This window comes from Bison bison, unplaced genomic scaffold, assembly GCF_000754665.1.
Source record: "Bison bison bison isolate TAMUID 2011002044 unplaced genomic scaffold, Bison_UMD1.0 scf7180017864349, whole genome shotgun sequence".
Taxonomy (NCBI): domain Eukaryota; kingdom Metazoa; phylum Chordata; class Mammalia; order Artiodactyla; family Bovidae; genus Bison; species Bison bison.
This window is the reverse complement of record NW_011494921.1, coordinates 418739-431770: the sequence shown is the minus strand read 5'-3', so window position 1 is coordinate 431770 and position 13032 is coordinate 418739. Positions and strand designations below refer to the sequence as shown.

General features: G+C 45.7%; 1 protein-coding gene across 1 annotated transcript in view; it reads left to right on the top strand.

Annotated features, from left to right (window-relative positions):
- Nucleotides 1-9911, top strand: part of SERPINB13 (serpin peptidase inhibitor, clade B (ovalbumin), member 13) — a 10185-nt gene extending 274 nt beyond the window's left edge. Inside the window, exons 2-8 of the mRNA XM_010854735.1 lie at nucleotides 1135-1191; nucleotides 2583-2585; nucleotides 3544-3672; nucleotides 4098-4215; nucleotides 5735-5877; nucleotides 6315-6470; nucleotides 9531-9911. Of these exons, the coding sequence (XP_010853037.1) occupies nucleotides 1135-1191; nucleotides 2583-2585; nucleotides 3544-3672; nucleotides 4098-4215; nucleotides 5735-5877; nucleotides 6315-6470; nucleotides 9531-9911 (987 nt within the window). The remainder of the gene's footprint in view (nucleotides 1-1134; nucleotides 1192-2582; nucleotides 2586-3543; nucleotides 3673-4097; nucleotides 4216-5734; nucleotides 5878-6314; nucleotides 6471-9530) is intronic.
- Nucleotides 9912-13032: the final 3121 nt, after the last annotated feature.

Genomic DNA, 13032 nt, shown 5'->3' with positions numbered 1-13032 from the left:
GTGGGTTTTCCTTGCTTTCCAGCCACAGGCTTGTCTCTAGGGCAACACTCTGGCATTACCTCGAAAACCTGCCTCCCTTGATCTGGGGCCAGGAAAAGACAGCATCTGACTGGGGCGATTTCAGGCCTATCAGCGAAGTTCTTTCTCCTCTTCCAATACCATCATGCCTTCTGCTCCCAAATGCTTGAGATTCTTTTGGGTAAGTGTCTTTGTCCAAAGCAATTCAGTTCAGTTCAGTCACTCAGTCGTGTCCAACTCTTTGCAACCCCATGAACTGCGGCACGCCAGGCTTCCCTGTCCATCACCAACTCCTGGAGCTTACTCAAACTCACATCCATCAAGTCAGTGATGCCATCCAACCATCCCATCCTCTGTCGTCCCCTTCTCCTCTTGCCTTCAATCTTTCCCAGCATCAGGGTCTTTTCCAATGAGTCAGTTCTTTGCATCAGGTGACTAAAGTATTGGAGTTTCAGCTTCAGCATCAGTCCTTCCAATGAATATTTGGGACTGATTTCTTTTAGGATGGACTGGTTGGATCTCCTTGCAGTCCAAGGGACTCTCAAGAGTCTTCTCCAACATCACAGTTCAAAAGCATCAATTCTTTGGCGCTCAGCTTTCTTTATAGTCCAACTCTCACATCCATACATGACTTCTGGAAAAACCATAGCTGTGACTAGACAGACCTTTGTTAGCAAAGTAGTGTCTCTGTTATTTAATATGCTGTCTAGGTTTATCATAGCTTGCTCCTTTTCTTCCAAGGATCAAGCATCTTTTAATTTCATGGCTGCAGTTGCCATCTGCAGTAATTTTGGAGCCCCCCAAAATAAAGTCAGCCACTGTTTCCTCATCTATTTGCCATGAAGTGGGAAAGCCATTAAGCTCATAATTATAGGTAGAGCTCCTGGGGGAAACGACATGGTGTGAATGCCACGTCGAGGAGGGATGAATGAAGGGACTAACCAGTAGGGGTAAGAGGGGCGCACAGCCCGGAACTTCTCAGGGTTTTGCAGGGACAGCCCTGCTCCTTGTGAACCAAGGAGGCCTGTTTAACAGCCATCCATTTTACCCGCACTGGGTCCCTGTGAGCTTTTCTCTGCTCTCACCACGGCCATAGTACTTTTTTTTTCTTCCTAGGTGCCTTTCTCTGAAAAAGACACAGAAAGCTCAAGAATCAAAGCTGAAGAAAAAGAGGTGGAGAGACATGGGCTTCCTGGTGGCTCACTGGTAAAGAACCCACCTGCCAATGCAGGAGACGTGGGTTCGATCTCTGGGTCGGGAAGATCCCCTGGAGAAGGAACTGGCAACCCGCTCCAGTATTCTTGCCTGGAGAATCCCATGGACGGAGGAGCCTGGTGGCTACAGTCTGTGGGGTCGCAAAAGAGTGACTCAGCGACTAAACACCAAACTCAGGACGCGTCCTGGAGCGTCCAGTGACGCCTTGGCAGATGTGGCTTCCCTGGGGAAACGGGTAGAAAGGTGTGATACTTATTGTTAAGCAATAATAACAACGGCAGCCAATAATGTGGCTTATAGAGTACCATACAATAATAAACCCCAGTGTTAAGAGGAGGCCTCAGCTTTAATGCTTACTAACCAGTAGGGTACATATCCATAGAGGCAAATAGACTGAAGAGTCCCTGTAGCAGAGGGAATGTGTTTTGGAGTTAGCAGCTGTGTGTGCCAAGTCACTTCAGTTGTGTCCGGCTCTTTGTGCCCCTGTGGACTGTAGCCTACCAGGCTCCTCTGTCCATGGAATTTTCCAGGCAAGAATACTGGAGTGGGTTGCCATTTCCTTCTCCAGAGGATCTTCCCGACCCAGGGATCTAACCCGTGTCTCCTATGTCTCCTGCATTGGCAGGGGAGTTCTTTACTATTAGCACCACCTGGGGAGCCCATTTTGGAGTTAGAGTTCAAATCCTGGCTTCGTCACTTAACAGCTGTGCTAGTGTGTGCAAGTTGTTCATCTTTAAGCCTCTGTAAAGTGTCTAGTAGAGCAACCAGAACACCCTGGTGACTCACCCCATGGGCACTGTGGTAGTAGTGGGTGATAATATAACTACAGACTTCCCTGGTGGCTCAGATGGTAAAGAATCTGCCTGCAATGCAGGAGACCCAGGATTGATCTCTGGATCAAGAAGATCCCCTGGAGAAGGGACTGGCAACCCACTTCAGTATTCCTGCCTGGAGAACTCCATGGACAGAGGAGCCTGGCGGGCTACAGTCCATGGGGTCACAGAATCAGACAGGACTGGGTGACTAACACTTTTATCACATTCTATTTTTATTTTAAGGAACTCTTCCTACTCTGATGATGTTTTACTCAAAAAAATATTAGGCCAGAACCAATGACTTCTTGAGATCTCTTCCGGCTCTAGGGTTACAGTATTCCTCACTCATGCGGCAGTCTGTGCACACGTGGCAGAATCCGTAGGGCAGGGCTGGCACTCAGAGGTGAACAGAGCTCCCTGGCAGGTCACGTCTGCCATGACCGCTATCACAGCCCTTTTCCCAGGCCCTCATTAAATTGTGGCTCAAGTCCCCCAACAGTATGAGCCATTCGGTCCACGATCCCACGTGGCCAGGTTGTCTGCACGGCTCAGCTGCATATATGAGGAGTCAGGCTTCCTTGCGGAGTGTGTACAACAGAGTTGGGCCCAACGGCCGCTCTGTTATCTCGTCGGTCTATCAGTGCTACAGCTGTTTTCAGGCACTTTCTCTCCCAAGCATAGTCCTGTGCAGAGTCTTTGTGCAAACTAGAAAAAGGTTCACCTTGGGTGACAGATGCCTACTCCTGGGTGAAAAGCTTTTAATCTTTCACCACTGAGTGTGATGTTATCTGTGGGCTTTTCACATATGGCATTCTGTCCATGGGATTCTCCAGGCAAGAATACTGCAGTGGATTGCCATGCCCTCCTCCAGGGAATCTTCCTGACCCAGGGATCGAACCGAGTCTCTTTTGTCTCTTGCACTGGCAGGCGTGTCCTTACCGCTGACCCACCACAGAAGTGCAGTAATGACCTCACTGCTTTGCGGGGTTCTACTCAGGAGCGCCCCCTGGTGTTTGTTTGTAGTGCTGCAGACCAGGGTGTGTGTTGATGGCCTTTGTGCTCAGGGACCAACCTGGTGCCTGTTCCTCTTGACACTTAGATTCAGGCAAGACACAAACCAGTCCCTCAGGCAGCCTCTGAAAAGTCAGAGTGTTGGACACGCATTCCACACGCTTCTCTCCTCAGGGAGTTGGGGTTGCGAGTTTTCCCCCAATCACACCATGAGGTGTGGCAGGGAGAAGCATGGTGGGGGGAACATCATGAATTGTCCTGGGTTCATGCTTCTCTGGGCTACAGGAATCTCTGAGCTGGTTCCTGGGTTTCTTGTATTGTTGTTAAGTTGGTGTTTCCAGTGGAGGAAGAATGGCATCCAGAACCTACACCAAGCTCATGGACGACCCCCAAGGCTGCCGTGTCTTCTTGGTGTGGGAAGGGTGGTGAATCTAGGTTTACTTTTGCCAAGATAACTCACTGAGTTTTTGTTTTGATTTTGAAGTTAGAGAAGACAGAAGAGATACATCACCAGCTCCAAAGGGTTTTGAGTGAGATAAGCAAACCCAATGATGATTATGAACTGAAAATAGCCAACCGACTGTTTGGAGAAAAGACATACCTCTTCCTTCAAGTGAGTTTTGCTGAGTTCACAACATCTGTGAGTGGTACTCAGGAATGGCCAAATGACTCTGTTAAGACTGGGATCTTTGAGGCAAGATGCCTAATTTGAGTGCCTGACTCAACCCACATCACTGGGGGTGTCCCTCCCATCTCTCCCTCTCACCCTCCACCCCACCTGCCTCTTGACCTGTTCTCCAGATACCCAGACCTTTTGGGAGCTTCTTTTTCATCTTGAAATCTGATTTTTGCCTTAACTGTATTGAACCTGCACAAAAATATGCATGGAAGTACTCAAAGTGATTCACCCAGGCCCTAAAAAGATCTCTTCTTACAATGTTAGTCATCTTCCTGTACAGATAAATTTGTTTAGAAATGATGGTAATGGATGAATTGAATTTTAAAGCTATTTCTATTCCTTCCCTGTTTCTCCTAAAGAAATACTTAGATTATGTTGAAAAACATTACCATGCTTCTCTGGAACCTGTTGATTTTGTAAATGCAGCAGATGAAAGTCGAAAGAAGATTAATTCCTGGGTTGAAAGCCAAACAAATGGTAGTGTATGGATGAATTGTTCATCATAAAAACACTTCTGAGTATCTGCTGTGAGTGAAGCCCTGTGCTGGACGCTGCATAGGGTATAAGCGTGTACAAGCTTTGGGAGGGGCCTGAGATGGGTATTTCAGCTTGGAGGGACTGGAGCCAAGGAGTGGGGGAATCCACTGCAGACAGTGGAATGGCCTCAGCAGACGTGGAGAGAGCCAAGGGAATTGGGCAGGGGACCACAGGAAGCCAACTTCGTGGAGACACGTAGTGGAGAATTACTTGCGCATAGCTGGGGATCCCAGTGACTTTGGGGCTCCTGATACCTGGCTCATGTCTGTCGTGAGGTCACATTTGACTTTTACGTGAGCACCTTTCTTTCTGAGTCTGGGTCCATAAGTAAAAACGTCAGAGGGCTCCTTTCTCTCGGTCAGTGAGAAGCATCAGCCCACTAAAGACGCGCCTGGGCCGTCCGCGGCTGGGCTCCTGGCACGGAGGGCGGCAGCCTTGAGCCTCGTCCGCAGCAGGGACTCGACAAAGCCCCGCCTCCTCCGCCCCGCCTCACGCCCCGGTAGGAGCCAAACTCGCAGGAAATAGCAGAGAGCAATGTTAAGATTTTGCAGAGCAGTGCTGATACTTTAGTGTTAGTATTTCAGAATACATTAAAAAAAAAAAGGGGGTTTATTTAAGGATTTGGCTGTGCCAGGTCTTAGTTTTGGCTTGTGGAATCTTCCGTGGAGGCACGCGAGGTCTTTAACTGCAGCATGCAAACTCTTAGGTGCGGTTTGTGGGATCGCGCTCCCTGACCAGGGAGAATACATTTAAAAAACAAAATTCCAGTTATCAGAGAGACAGCTGTCATTTCAGATTGCATTTTTTCTTCATACTCAGTTCAAAGGAAATGAAAATTTTAAAAGGGGGATAAAAGAGGATCTATCAAAGGGTTGGTTGAGGGCAGTATTCTTCAGAATTTCAGTGGGATGGGCTGAACCCAGAGATAAAACATCAGCTCCTTTGCAATAAAATAAGAGATCTCTAAACCTCAGGTAGCTATAATGAATGGGTTAAAAATAATAATAGCTAACTCCGAGTGCTTATTATGAGCTGGATAATATTCCAAGTGCTTCTCTACATAGGGAATCATTGATTCCTTTCAGCAGCTCTGTGAGGCAGGTTTTATTCCTGTTTTACAGGTGTGGAAACTGAGGCTCAGAGAGCTTAAGTAACTTACCCAGGACCCCTCAGCTGATGAGAGGCAAAGCTGGATGCCAGCAGTGGCAATCTGACTCCAGAGCCTGAGCTCTTAGCCCTCACACCTCAGTTTATCCTATGGGATAAATTGGAGATGGGCAAAGTGAGAACCTCCTATGATTTCTGCCAGCGAACTCTTTATTGGCTAAGCCTTCAGGCGCTGACCTGGCTGAGGTTTGAACGGTTGGTCAAGTCCGTGTTCATCGTATCTGACATGTGTAGATCTGACTTGTAATTTTGAAGATGGACCCATTTTGTTCTTGTGGCTGTTCATTTGCAGAAAAAATCAAGGACCTGCTTCCAGACGGCTCTTTAAGCAGCTCCATCAAGCTGGTGGTGGTGAATGTAATTTATTTTAAAGGGCAATGGGACAGGGAGTTTAAGAAAGAAAATACCAAGGAGGAGGAATTTTGGCTGAATAAGGTATGTTCTTTAATTAATTTATGTGATATGCTTACAGATAAAATGTAGAATCTGGAGTCATCTTTGAGCAAATGTACATGGTATGTGGCTTCCCAGGTGGCTCAGTGGTAAAGAATCTGCCTGCTAGTGTAGGAGACACAGGTTCGATCCCTGGGTCGGGAAGATCCCCTTGAGGAGGAAATGACAACCCATTCCAGTTTTCTTGCCTGAAAAATCCATTGGACAGAGGAGCCTGGCAGGCTACAGTCCAAAGGGTCACAAAGAGTCAGACACATCTTAGCCACTACACAGCAACAGTGATATATGTGTATATAAATAAAATGCTGATTCCCAGGCTCTGGTCTTTAGCATGGTCGAAGGTTGAGCGAATTATTCTGGGGAGCCCCCTTGGTGGCCTTCCGCCCCTTGACGCCTCGAGCTCTGCTGACTCATTGCAGAGCACAAGCAAGTCTGTGCCGATGATGACACAGCGCCAGTCCTTTAGCTTCAAGACCCTGGAGGACGTGCCGGCCAAAATTCTGGGCCTTCCGTATCGAAGCCATGACCTCAGCATGTTCGTGCTGCTGCCCAATGACGTCGACGGTCTGGAGAAGGTAAAGCCTTACCTCTTCCTCGTTCTGCCTTCACCTCCCGAGGCTCTCTGTCCCAGAGCTTGTTTCTGGGTGAGTCTGGAGTTAGGGCTCTGATCTGGAGCTGGTGAAATAGAAAATATTTCTGTCTCTGCAGCAGGTAAAGATGGGTATCTAAAGAGGAGCATTACATGGTGTCAGGTTTATTGAGAAGAACCAGTACTAAAATATTTGGGGATGAGATAACATGAACATTTGAGGTCATAGAGGAGTTCTAAAGATAACCCACCATTCTCCAAAGTGGTTGATCTCTGTAGACCCTCTTCCCCAGGGAAGAAAACCACCTATGCACCTGGACAGCAATTTTGAATTCTATTCACAGGCTATTGGACTTTCTGAGTTCCTTTTTTAGACATTTCATTTTTTAAAAGACTTTTTTAGGGCAATTTTATGTTTACAGCAAAACTTGGAGGCAGGGACAGAGATTTCCAATACACCTTGTGCCCCACATGCCACAGCCTCCCCATAATCGGCATCACTCACCAGTGTGTTTTTTTTAACCCCAAATAAACCTACCTCCACTCATAATAAAAGTCCATAGGACCCTTAATCATAAATCCCTTGATTTAGTCCTGCCCACTGGTTGCTCAGACAGTAAAGAATCTGCTGTAATGGGGGAGACCTGGGTTTGATTCCTGGGGTGGGACGGTCTGCTGGAAAAGGGAATGGCAACCTGCTCCAGGATTCTTGCCTGGAAAATCCCATGGACACAGGAGCCTGGCAAGCTATAGTCCATGGGGTCGAAAAAAGTCAAACACAACCGAGTGACTAACACTTAAACTGAAGCTGCTTTGTAGTTAAAACACTGATGTGGCGAGAAGCCTGTGCTGATGTGGCGAGTAGCCTGTGCTTTGGAGAACAGGGAGGTTGTTTTAAGTCCCTGTTCTGTTTAGTGCCTTTCGACCCTTTGACGTTTCTTCATTTCTTGGAACCTCAATATTTTCTCATTTATAAAATGAGTTCCACAGTTCTTAATGTGTGTGTTGTAATGATTAGAATACACACACACACACGCGCACACACACATACATGTACATCCTGGACCAACTCTAAGGGATCTCCTAGAATGTATCTGAAAAATGAAGTTGCTCAGTCGTGTCCCCGCGGACAGTAGCCTACCAGGTTCCTCCATTTCCTTCTCCAGGAGATCTTCCAGACCCAGGGATTGAACATGGGTCTCCCACATTGTAGGCAGATGCTTTACTGTCTGAGCCACTAGGGAAGTCCAGAATGGATCTAGGACATGAAGACTTGCCTAGAATGGTTCCAGTTCTTGGAAAGTGCTCGATAAATCGATGGATGCTGTATTATTAAGATACTAGAAGCTCTCCTGCTTCTGTGAAACGTGTTTAGCTGCTGCTAAGTCGCTTCAGTCGTGTCCGACTCTGTGCGACCCCATAGATGGCAGCCCACCAGGCTCCCCCGTCCCTGGGATTCTCCAGGCAAGAACACTGGAGTGGGTTGCCATTTCTTCTCCAATGCATGAAAGTGAAAAGTGAAAGTGAAGTCGCTCAGTCGTGTCCGACTCTTCTCGACCCCATGGACTGCGGCCCACCAGGCCCTCCGTCCCTGGGATCCTCCAGGCAGGAGCACTGGCGGGGGGGGGCGCCATCGCCTTCTCCATTAGCAGCATTATATGTTGGCAAATATTTTGGGAAAGCAAAATGGCAGGACGAATGCAAGCTTTATGAGACTGACACACTACTTACTGTTCTAACAAGGCACTTATCTGCAAGCTTAAAAGTATTCATAATCTGACTCAAAAAGCCCAGTTGTGGGGATTACTGTAGGGAAATAATTCAAGAATAAAATTTACTTTCTGAGCCAAATCAGCAGCATCTTCCTTAAATCCCTGGTGGCTCAGACGGTAAAGAATCCGCCTGCAATACAGGAGACCCGGGTTCTATCCCTGGGTAGGAAAGATCCCCTGGAGAAGGGAATGGAAAGCCACTCCAGTATTGCTGTCTGGAGAATTCCATGGACAGAAGAGCTTGCAGGCTAGAGTCTACGGGGTTGCAAAGAGCCAGACACTAGGATGCTCGGCTTGAAATTTATATAATAGTAATCATAATTTATTATTAATAGATGCTGCATCCACAGTATCTATCAGCATCCACTTGATACATATTTAGATGATTGTAAAATGAATGAGAGGATGAATGTTAGGTGGAATTTATCAGCTTGATGGAAATATCTATCAGTCTGAAGATACTTAGAGATATGCAGTGCTGTGAAATATATTTACTTTATAACAAGAAAAGTGGATATTCAATGTAATTGCAACTATATAAATATACATTATATTAATATAATATAAATTACATTCATTATAATTTTATAAATTAAGTTCATTATAATATAGTAATATATAAACTATATTATAATATTCATTATATAAGATAGTATATAAATTATATAATACATATGTAGACAAAGATTATGGAGAAGGCAATGGCACCCCACTCCAGTACTCTTGCCTGGAAAATCCCATGGATGGAGGAGCCTGGTGGGCTGCAGTCCATGGGGTCGCTGAGGGTTGGACACGACTGAGCGACTTCACTTTCACTTTTCACTTTCATGCATCGGGGAAGGAAATGGCAACCCACTCCAGTGTTCTTGCCTGGAGAATCCCAGGGACGGGGGAGCCTGGTGGGCTGCCATCTATGGGGTTGCACAGAGTCGGACACGACTGAAGCGACTTAGCAGCAGCAGCAGACAAAGATTAAAGGGGAATAGTAAAAAATGAAATAATATATATTAAATTGATAGAATAAGAAATGACTTAAAAATTTATTTACATGCAATAGAGTTTTCATACATACACAGATAATTTAAATATAGAAATATAAGACAAGTAGCTGGTATATGTATATATATAAACAGCAGTTGAGTGAAATAAAATTTCTGGTTTCATTTGTTGCTAAAGTTAATATTAATAATTTCTGACTGACTGACATTAGTATTGCACTGTTTTGAATTTGCACTGATGATCAAGCCATTCTTCCCTCTTTTTCTCCTTACCAGATTATAGATAAAATAACTCCTGAGAAGTTAATAGAGTGGACCAGCGCGGGGCGTATGGAAGAGAGGGCCGTGGACTTGCACTTGCCCCGGTTCCGGGCGGCGGGCAGCTATGACCTGGAGGCCGCTTCCGCGGGGCTCTGCGCCGCTGGCCTCGCGGGGAGCCCCGTGGGCGCCGGGCTGCGCGCCCAGAGGCTGCTGCACAGGTCGGTGCTGGAGGTGACCGAGGCGGGCACGGAGGCTGCGGCCGCCACCGCTGTGGGCTTCGCCGTCACGCCGGCCCAGGACTGGGAACGTTTTCACTGCAATCACCCTTTCCTGTTCTTCATCAGGCACAACGAGTCCGACAGCGTCCTTTTCTTTGGCCGATTTTCTTCTCCTTAGTACAGTCCCTGTCTTGGCGGAAAGCGACCACCACCGCCGGTGCCGGGGTGTTCACAGGTTTATGGAAATAGCCCGCTCTTTAAAAAATTGTTTTACTTGAATTCCAGCCTTACCATCAAAATCAATGATTAATGATGGCAATACTGTTTTCTCTGAAACGGAAATGTTTTGTTTGTGACGTGCAGATATCAGGTCAAATCAAGGCTCCTTAATAACCTTCCACTGATTTCCTCTAGGAGATCAATGCTTTGTAGTTTCGTGCACTATGGAGAGAAACAGTCTCTTTGCTGAAGACCATGGACTAGTGCTTTTGAGACTCCCACCAGTTCTAATATTTTGGTAGATTATAATACAGGAGTCAAAGAAAACAAACATTTATATTCAGTTCATGTGTTGCTTTTTTCTTTCTTAGCATATAGTGTGGCAAACTGAACCTAGGAAAGAGAATTGAGAAACACATTAGCAAAACATAAGTTAAAACTCAAAAACCGAAACAAAACAAAACAATCTACCAGGCAGAGAGGATTCCCGTATTCATCCTCTGTTCTAATAGTAGATTATCCATGGTCAGTTACATGAACACTTTGATATTGTGAAATAAATGTGATCATAAAATCCACCCTTTTAAGCCTAGAACCTGACACATTTTGACAAATGTGCCGTGAAAACGCTACCACACCCGGAACACAGAGCGCTTCGTCATCCCCCAGGGTTCTCTGCTCTGCTTCTGAGTCAGCTGTCCCTGAACAAGCCCTGCCAGCCGGCGGCTGCCCTGCCTTCCGTCAGTCCAGGGTAGACCTGCCGTCTCTAGCTTCACACAAACGGATTCCGACCATGTCCTCTTTCATGCCTAGCTTCTGTGGCTCGGCACTGTGTTTTCAGATTCATGAGACTAGGTGGGATATCAGAAGTTGATTACTTTCTACTGACAAGCAGTGTTCCATCATCTGGATAAACCACATTTGTTTATCCATTTACTCATTGACGGGCATTTTTGTTGCTTCCAGTGTGTGGCAGCTATACATAATAATTGTTGTCTAGTTGCTCAGTCGTGTCCAAATCTTTTGTGACCCCATGGACTGTAGCCCGCCAGACTCCGCTGTCCCTGAGATTCTCCAGACAAGAATACTGAAGTGGGTAGCATTTCCTCCTCCAGGGGATTGCCCCAACATGGAGGTTGAACTCACATCTCCTGCATTGCAGGTGGGTTCTTTACCACCGAGTCACCAGGGAAGCCAGTGAATAATGTTACTATGCCCAGAAGTTTGTGTGAACATATGTTTTCACTTCTCTTTGAGTGGATAACTAGGAGCGAAATTACCGAGTCAGACGATAAATACATGTTTAATTGTATAGGAAACAGCCAGTATGTTCTCCAAAACGCCCATACCATTTTCTACTACAAGCAATGAGTGAGCATTGCAGGCGTCCTGAAGACACACCAGTGGGTGGTGTGGCCGGTCTTCTTCATTATAGCTGTTCTCGTGGATGTGAGGTGGTATCTCATTGTGGTTATGCATCTTCCTTTTGACTAATAATGTTGAGCATCTTTTCATGTGCATATTGACCCTGTGTATATATTCTTTTGTGAAATGTCTGTTCAAATCTTTTGCCCATTTTTATTAGATTGTTTGCTTTCTCATTATTGATGTGTAATTGCTTTTAATATATTCTAAATAAAAATTTTCTGTCAGATATATTTTTCTTAATGGTGTCTTGAAAAGCAGTTTTAAATTTTAATGGGATCCAATTCATTAATTTTTTCTTTTATAGTTTCTATTTTTCTGTCTTATTTGAGAAATCTTTGTCTATCTCAAGTCTGCTAAGACTTTCTCCTAGAACTTTTATGATATTAGCTTTTGCATTTAGATCTATGATCTATTTTTTTTGGTATACCCAATAGTCTTTGTTTTATTTATTTATTTATTTTAATTGGAGGCTACTTACTTTAAAATATTGTAGTGGTTTTGCCATACATTGAAATGAATCAGCCATGGGTGTACATGTGTCCCCATCCTGACCCTCCCTCTCACCTCCTTCCCCATCCCATCCCTCAGGGTCATCCCAGTGCACCAGCCCTGAGCACCCTGTCTCATGCAGTGAACCTGGACTGGCGATCTGTTTCACATATGATAATATACATGTTTCAATGCTATTCTCTCAAATCATCCACGCACAGGTTTCATGCGTGGGGACAGTGGTCAAGATGGGGAGGGGGATGTCTGGTCTTTATATGGACGGGCACGATTAAGCAGGTTTGCAGGGGCTGGGCGATTGCAAAGAGCAGGACAAGGGTGAGTGAGATAAAGTCCATTTCCCAGTATTGCAAGTCCCCACTTTCTGAGACTACGTGACCTACGTGATCCAGACTTTGCAAGGGGCAAGCTGAGTTACAGAGGCAGAAGGAGGAGGAGGTTATGTAGAATTCTAACTTTTCCTCTTCAGTGGCTCATTATTATTAATGTGGACATTCAGTCGTTCCAGCCACTTGTATTCTGAAAAGACTACATTCATCCTCAGGTGATTTAAGTGCCTTGGAATCCTTGTGACACGTACACATGCTGGATCTGCTTCTAGACCCTCTTCTGGTGCCCTGATCTGTTTCTATCACATGTCACCACCTCTTTATCCCTGACAGTAGCCCCCTCCTGCGGTCTAATCTGTCTAATAATAATGTAACCAATTAGGCTTTCATATGGCCAGTGTCGGCAGGCTGTGCCTTTTGCCATCCTTTCAGTTAACCTGTATGTGTTCCTAAGTGAGGTTTTTTAAAAAAAGACTTATTTATTTATTTTGTTTATTTTTGACTGCTCTGGGTTTGTGTTGCTGCACATGGGCTTTCTCTAGTTGCTGTTCTTGGGCTTCTCACGCGGTGGCTTCTCTGGCTGTGGAGCACAGACTTTTGGGGGCAGGGGCTCAGCAGCTGTGGCTCCCTAGCATGCGGGGTCTTCCTGGACCAGGGATTGAAACTGTGTCCTTTGCATTGGCAGGCAGATTCTTGACCACTGGACCACCAGGGAAGTCCTGATTTTTGTTTTAAGTAGACATCGTAGACTGGGATGTTGTGGTTATCCCATGGATGTAAAATGGACTCCCCATCAAAAAAAAAAAAAAAAAAAGG